Consider the following 8,693-nt stretch of genomic DNA (forward strand, 5'->3'; position numbering starts at 1 on the left):
CTTAAACTTATTTAAATATATAATTTCTGATTGTGTATTGTTAACACACTTACAGAGCACTATAGCCCACTCCATATGTGACAGATAACAAACACGACAAAAAGGAGAATTAGGCCTAGCTTTTCAGTCCCAGTACAACCTAAAACCCAATGAAAGTGAGGTTTACAGGCCACAACATACTGTATACTGTCCAATCCCTTTGGGGCTTGCAGACTGGAAATCAAGTGAGGTTTTAAAAGAGAGAAAGAGCGGAGAGCAGTAATGGGCTCTGCAATGGGCTAAAACGGAGACCGTGGGATCTATTCCCTCTGTGAGAGATCTGTTACATTGAGGCCATCACCTGACTGACCTGAAGAGAGTCTAGGGGATGGACATGCAAAAGTGCAACAAAGCAGCAGATTCACAGTCACATCACCAGCAGCTTCTCCATTTGAAAATCAGTGGTCAGTCTCATACACAGCTGCTTAACTATCCTTGGGCACACCTCTCTCTCTCTCTCTCTCTCTCTCTCTCTCTCTTTGTCTCTCTCACCCCATCTATCTATCTCTCTCACACACACACACACACACACACACACACACACACACACACACACACACACACACACACACACACACTTAGTTACATAACCCTCTTAGCTCTTGGCCCACACCAATGGCAAAAGTGTTATTGTATATCACCCAAGTGTATCTTTTAATTAACTTATCAGTTATATTCACTGATTATTACACTATCGTATGTGTTGTCCCTGAGTGTGTGTGTGTGTGTGTGGTTGTCCTTGGAGTTTGCAACTAGAGAACAGAGATTCTTAGGGGCTGGTGTGTCCTCAAGCAAGGATCAGTGGAGAAGTGGCATCAGGCATGAAATATTAACCACTCAGGTTAACAGACACCCAGCCCAGCCCACAAGAGGCCCAGCAAGGGGAGGTAAATTATGATCATGTGTAAGTCACCCGACAGCACTGGTGATACTCATCAAACTGGACAGACTCACCACCTGACCGACCTCAGACCATTTATCTGTTGGGGGGGGGGGGTCTCAGGTATTCCATTGCAAAGAGGCCTCCTGTTCAGTTGATCTCAGCTATGTATGTTATGGCCTGCCATCATTTAGACCAGTTAAAATTAGTTAAAACATTCCACTGCAATTTTATAAATAGATTTAATTCTAAACATTGCCCTATTTTTATTTAGAGTCTGTAAAGATAACATTTATTGTGCCACTGTCAAAAAGCATTTTAGTACTAAAATGCCTTTTCACAAGTATGAGGAAAGTTTTTCTTTTCATAAACTCCTGTAAATGGCCTTTTCCAAAAGACTCTCAGTTGTTCAACTGTGAAGCTCAGGTGGAGTTTCTGTGTTGACAGTGACTGAACTGCATGAGAATCCACCACACAGGGGGACTTTAACTTTTTATACTTGGATGAGGATGGTGAGGCAGCATAGGTCTTGAAACAGACCACAGTCCATTGGTACAATGTACATAGAATATTGTGGTGCGTGTAAGTGCGTGACGTGTCCTGGGCAAGTGTTATTATGAGTCACTGACATGTGCGAGGTCTTTGACCTGTGAAGATGCGATGCTCTTTGCCTTGGGCAGGCATGAGTCAAAGGTCTGATTGGAGTCGGGAATTAACAATGATCCAGGTAGCAGCTGATCACTTTGAGCAGCTCTGAGCCTGGACCTGCTTTGATGTGGATCCAGGAGAAACCAGGCCCAGATTCAGTCCAGCTGCAAACCATGCAGCCAAACCCAGGGCCGCACCAACCCTTCTCTACCTGTGTGTTTACACGAGTGGGAGACAATGCTGTATAATACGGTTCACTGTGCTGCAACGGATGCTGTGTATGAATAACAGTCTAGATAATTTAATGAAATAATATCATATAATCTTTGCAACATCATTGACTTTTGAGAGGATGTGTGTGGTATGAGCTCTTTTGGAGTGAGTGGTTGAATGAGTGTGTGAGCGGGTGTATTTTTTTCTTCTGCATCAGGTAACAAGGTGTACAGTGTCTCTGTGTGTGTGTTTACCCAGACCCTCTGTGAGAGCTCATCGCAGCGGTTAATATTCTGGCATGTCAAACATTCCGCTACATTCCAGCACACAGCAGAGAGGCGGCCTGCCCGACCCAGCTAGAATCCTCCCAGAGAAAGCATAGTAATCCAGGCCTTCAGCGCAGGAATCCACCACATTTTTGCATCTAATGGACCCGCTCACACGCTCCCTCACGCGCCCTCACACACCCTGCTCTCATGCTTGCACCTGCAGACAACACCTGCACATAGATATTATGTTTTCTCAACGCACTGCTTCTGAAAACAGGCATACATAACGCACCCAGACTTGGATACTGTAGGATACTGGGTTTTCTAGATCACTCTAAGCATATTTCAGCACCGAACAAAATAACAACAAATACCCACTCCATACACTCATGTTAACACTAAACAAAATAGTGTCACCCACATGTTCTTTAAAAACTGTGGTCTAGGAATCAAATAGGATTAGCATACTTGTCAATAACCACACTGGCTTCCTGTCATGTCACGTTCATGTCTTTTTATGAAGCAACAGCATAACAGTCTAAAAATACCTTGGTTGTGGACCAGGATGGGAACATCTATGATGGCACTGCTGAAACACTGTTATCCAGCTGAAGAAGGCTGTCGTAGGCTATTGATATAGTTATCCATTTCATCTCATTCTGTCAGTACATCTATTAGGATTAGACTAGTAGCCTAGCTACTGAGACGGATTTGAGGGTGAGGATAGGGGGGTGGCCTGTGTACTAGGACCCGATGACCGCGGAGATCGAGGTCCAGAGTGACATGTAGCCTCGTTCAATTTAGCCGGTGGCGACAGTATACAGAGCTTTATACAACTTCTAAAACACCATCACATACAGTATAGATGCACGGTTTGGTGACATCCCTATTCAGATCCAGATTAACGTTGAGCGCGCATCGCAAGACCATCTACGCTCAACTAGGCTGAGATTGATTAATGGTGTTTAAATTCGTCAGGCTTGTTTTATTGTTCTTGTCCGCTTGTTTGCTTGTTGATACTTGTTTGTTTGTTCACAGGTATTCAGCAGTGGATCTGGTCGTAATCAAGTGTGTAAAGCTGTTTCTAAACCATTTTTGTTTTACAGGGCACATAGGCAGTGCATAGCCGGTCTATGCGGTGACAGCACGCACGTAAGATGTTAAAACATTCCTCAAGTTCACGAAAGAACCGCGTTTCTTGGCTGCATTAAGGGCCAACATCAGATATCCTTAACGCTGACATATTCAAATTACTCACCATCCATCACACCATACTCGGATAATACGCCGTCGCTTCTCTGGGCTGCAGGCTGTGACGCCCGGGTTAGCTCCTGCGTCCTTACCAGGAATGTTCTGATGGTGTCCATTCTTTATCATTGTATACGGTTCAGATCCAGACCTATCAAATATAAAACAACTGAACGAAACACGACACTTAAACTAGACTAAAACAAGAAGGTCTACTATGTCTCCACTAACTGTCCTAGAGCTCGTCGTAATGTATCTAAGTACCCTCGCTATAGCCGGTTTCTGCAGAAGAGTGACGCTTCAGTGTGGGACAACGCCTCCTCTAGCAGGGAAGTGGCGTCATGGAGTAGCGAGTGGTTCGATGATTTCGCTCAGACAGCGGACATGTTGTTACATAATCGCTCGCCTGATTCCCCAGTCATGTGACCGTCATAGTTTATAAGGACTTCTCCTTAACAAACACATAATAAAACAGGATCTACTTGGTAGGCCAAGGCAAAGAGAATGCGTCAGACATGGACGTTATAAAGGGACAGCCCCTCCTTTATATCAAAACGCCCGCAAAATAGGATAACATCCTATGGTCAGCGTCAAAGTCCAAATAACAGGCTTGACCGATTATCTAAAGATGCTTTTTTATTCAGGGCACGGCAGTTAGGCCTACTCTAACCCATTTCAAATTAGACTGCACTTGACTATCGTTCTGATGTAGGACTTTTAGCCAAATAAGGTATTCTTTCTGTTACAAAAAGCTGTAATCCGCTGTTTTAGTGACATTTGAAAGCTGGGATGTATAGGCCTATACGCTGTAGGCTATTCCATATGTAGGCCATATTAAAAATAATTTAAGGCAGCTGTGGCGCGACTGTGCCACAATTATCTGCTTCCTCAGATGTTGGACTAGTGACCTTGAAAATTACACCTGTTAGGTCATGCAGGCTTGGTTTCTAGATTGTTGGAGTCTTGTTGCATAAGCCTATCTGTGATAATGTAACCCTGGCGCCATCTTGTGAAAAACATGAGTATCGTGGGCGACACTGTGTGGTCTGCCCTGCGCTCACAGAATGCCACGGAACCGTCAAAACATCTGATTTGTGAGACTGACAAAACGAAGTGATAAATGCCTATATTTAATTAGTAAGCATGACTACATTTTTACATGAGCTCATATATTGAAATTATAATTATGTAGGCTATATTCTTGCATTATAGTAAAGCAATAGCCTATTCAACATTGTCACAACTTCCTACCTAGGATGCTAAATTGCGCAACTGACGATGATATTGAACAATGCGTACAGATGGACAATAGTATTGTAATGGTGACACATTCAAGTTTTTAGTCTTTCTAGCCGAGTTTTGTTTGTTTCCTGTTTATTGTTTATTTATGCATTTATTAACTAATAATAATAAATATAACCGCAAGCGGTGGTGATTTAACGGGGTCAGAGCAAAATGAACATGAGGTAGCATAGCTTTTTAGTTTACATATGTTTCGATTGTTTGGGCCCAATTGTTAAAAAAAAACGTGATTGGATTTCGGTTATCGGATTTCAGTTACCGGATTTCGGCTATCGGATTTCAAATCTTGAAAATTGTTGTTCAAAGTTGTTCAAAGGGAAACAAGGATCCTGAAATTGGATTAGATCACATAATCTATTCTTGGTTTTGATCAGGATAAAACCTTTGTGTTGTTCAAAACTTTTGAGTTGGATTGGAATAAATTTGATCCATAAAATTAGGATTACCCTGTGCTAACGTTATAGTGTGCTAACCTCCACAACCCAACAGTATTCTAACAGTATTCTATTCTGGTATGCTAACCTCCTCAACCAAACTGAAGGAACTGTAGGGGGCGATGTGGGTTGAGGTAGAGTGAGTGTGTGGCGAGCAGGCAGAGCCTCGGTCAGAAGGCTAAATGGTATGGAGTGATGACACGGAGATGGCAGGTTTCGGTGCAACAAAAGTGAACTTTATTTGAGTTTCAATTAATCTGTTCTTTTGTTCTTTACTTGTATGTGTGCTGCATCAAAGAGGAAACAAACAGAAAATGGAGAAATCAGTGAAATGGGGTAAATCAGTACAGATCCCAACTCACAACAATAAACTGAAATCATATGGCTATATAAGGTACAACTAAACAATACTTGACATCCCAAGTCAACCAACATCATCTAATCATCTCTCACATGCATCTCTCACATGGGACTCCAACACACCAAACCAACAAACAAAGACCTTAACTTCACACATGATGGCAGAGCTACTCTACAAACTGATAAACATCACAAAAGTCATAGTGAGGGTCATTAAAGTGATGACTTCCGTTAACTCAAAGACGCACACAAAGCAGGACACACTGGAGTGCTGGGTTGAGATTAACAAAAGAGTGAACTGAGGGCGAGCAAACAATTTATCCTGGTCTGAGCCCCTGCTCCGAAGCTACAGGGTTTTCCAGCAGGTAAACTGGGCGTGGTTAAGTGGCAGAGCCAAACAATCCTGCAATTTCTCCACAGCACTTTCACCTCAAGGACTTTGTGCAGATTTAAGTGTACATTCGAAAATGAGAAACAATATAATAATTGTTTGAAAAGACTCCCTAAGTTTATATATATTCTAGTGTGCTAATCTCTACAACCCAATAGTATTCTAACAATACATGATTCTACAGGACTATTTATTTGTCGTGGATAAGAGGAAGGGTTTGATAATGGAAGGCAGTGTTTCCCAGAGAATTGAATTGTATTTGTGGTGGTAGGTGAAGGGGGGGGGTTCTGTGTTGGAGTCAATAAGATAAACAGCCTATAATTATACAGTTATACTTGCCTTGCACTACAAGTCGATATTGACAAGTAGCTGTAATGTTATAGTGTGCTAACCGCCACAACCCAACAGCATTTGAACACTAATGCTTCAAGTGGGATTTGAACTCTCAACCTAAAGATCACCAGTACAAGGCATTATCCCACTGAGGCACTGTCAATCCTACATGTTAGCCAGTCACATTCACATGGTAAAAATGTGTATTGGTAAACACACAACAAGAAAAACTCCAAGCATACATTTGACAATAAAATGAAGGGCTTCCCTAAAAGAGTACATCTGAACAATTTTTTGAAATTCTGGGGCAATTAGACATTTGTAGAGATGAACACTAATGGATGAAATATAAATATGATAGACGTAATGATGAAGGAAAAATAGGAAACAAAGAAGTTCCCCTAAATGTAATAGAGAGTCCCGGCATTCTGATTCTTGGTAACTGATGAGTGTGAATGTTGATTGACTGATGTCATTCAGGTGCTGTTCAATGGTGTGAATCTTAAATGACAAATCCTAAAGCTCTAACGGGGATTTGAACACTCAACCTAAGAAACACCATTACAAGGCATTATCCCACTAAGCCACTAACAATCATACACATTGGGCAATCACATTCACATGGTGAAAATGTGTGTTGGTAAGCACACAAGAAAAACTCCAAGCATACATTTCACAATAAAATGAAGGGCTTTCCTGAAAGAGTACACCTGAAATCTTTTTGAAATTCTGGGGCAATTAGACATTTGTAGAGAACACTAATGGATGAAATATAAATATGATAGACTTAATGATGAAGGAAAAATAGTAAACAAAGAAGTTCCCCTAAATGTCAGAGTGTCTTGGCATTCTGATTCTTGGCTACTAATGACTGTGTATGTTGATTGCCTGATGTCATTCAGGTGCTGTTCAATGGTGTGAATCTTCAATAACTAATAGTATTCGAGCTAGAGCCTAAAGCACTACCAGGGATTCGAACTCTCAACCTAACAAAACACCAGCACTAGGCATTATCCCACTGAGCCACTGACAATCCTACATATTTGGCAGTCACATTCACATGGTGAAAATGTGTGTTGGCAAACACACAACATCAAGAAAATTCCTAGCATACATTTGACAATAGAATTAATGGCTTTATAAAAAAGAGTACAGATCTGAAAATGTGCACTGTTAATGGTATCCACATAATGATGGTTGTATGGTTGTTCTCCAAGGAAAAAAAATTACTCATATAGGAATATAGGTGATATAGGAGAAATGGGCTGAGTGGTCGAACGTTATTGGTCTATATCTCTGAAATGGAACAACATATCCAAATTCTTTTGATAACTTTTGTGAGGCTTTGTCTAAACATTGTCTGTGAGAATTTTGGTGAAGATTTGATATTTTTTGAAGCCTGTGAAACTTTTTATGATGTTTGGCTTTTCTCTGAAATTGTGGCAAAAGTAAACATTTTTAGAGCATAAGACCAGGGTGAAAAAGATGCATCTGAATGTAGAGATTAATATGATGAAAGAATTTTGAGTCTAGGTCAATCTGGTAAGGACAAATAAGCATTTTTGACAAGAGCGCCACCTTTGGGTGCAGTACCCCAAATTTTGGGTCATGGGTAGTGGGGGGTACTGGTAACAATACTTGAAAATGTGAAGTTTCTAGGACTTACGGTTTATAGGAATATAGGTGATCTAGGAAAAATGGCCTAAGTGGTCTAACTTTATTGGCCTATATCTCTGAAATGGAACAAAATATCAAAATTCTGAGTTTAGAGATTAATATTATGAAATAATTTTGAGTCTAGGTCAATCTGGTAAGGAGAAATTAGCATAATTAACTTTTTTTTCCAATAGCGCCACCTTTGGGAGTTTTGGAGTTACGGTTTAGGCTGCAGTATGACTTTTACAGAATTTTGGCCAAAAATGAACGGTACAGAAACAATAGGGGCAGCAATAGGGACCCCTAAATAATAATAATAATGATGATGTAAATATATAAGAATAAATTGGAAAATTCTGGTATACGATCTCCTTATCATTCCCTCAATGCACTACAGAGCAGATTATTTATAGCTTCTTTATCTAAAGTCTAAAGTCTTACCTTGTAGCAAAAGACTGTAAGGTCAGTGACCTCCCAAATGGGATAAAACAGGATTGTTTTGATTGCAACGACTGATATACTGTTTGTGTGTGTGTGTGTGTGTCTGTGTGTTTTCTCTTCAGTAAACATTGTGCAACACTGGAATATGTCATAAAACACTCACCTCACACACTTGACTTGGTATTAATTAATTAATCCAACAAACTCTGGAAAATGGCTGCTCTTTCGATGCTTACATGGACACCTGTTATGCCTCAAAACTGTTAAAATATCAACCGCCTGAGTAATGGCCTAAATAACTGTGGGTCCAAGTGTAACGTCAAGTAAAAACATAAAATGGGTGCGTGCGTGGCCTATAGATTTGTGGACTCTCTAAGAAAAAGGCTAAGTAATTCACAAAGTATATTCTGTGTCAGCTATAATTGTTAGCCTCTTCATATGGAAACGCGGGTGTCACCTTTACCACCAATGTGCACATC

At 40.7% G+C, this 8,693-nt stretch overlaps 1 protein-coding gene across 1 annotated transcript in view; it reads right to left on the reverse strand.

Moving 5' to 3' along the window:
- The window catches only part of LOC121705816 (ethanolamine-phosphate cytidylyltransferase-like), a 13,064-nt gene extending 9,454 nt beyond the window's left edge, over positions 1 to 3,610 (reverse strand). The window contains exon 1 of the mRNA XM_042087063.1: positions 3,308 to 3,610. Coding sequence (XP_041942997.1) covers positions 3,308 to 3,426 — 119 coding nt within the window. The 5' untranslated portion in view covers positions 3,427 to 3,610. The remainder of the gene's footprint in view (positions 1 to 3,307) is intronic.
- Positions 3,611 to 8,693: the final 5,083 nt, after the last annotated feature.

The sequence above is a fragment of the Alosa sapidissima genome, chromosome 3, assembly GCF_018492685.1.
Source record: "Alosa sapidissima isolate fAloSap1 chromosome 3, fAloSap1.pri, whole genome shotgun sequence".
Lineage (NCBI taxonomy): Eukaryota > Metazoa > Chordata > Actinopteri > Clupeiformes > Clupeidae > Alosa > Alosa sapidissima.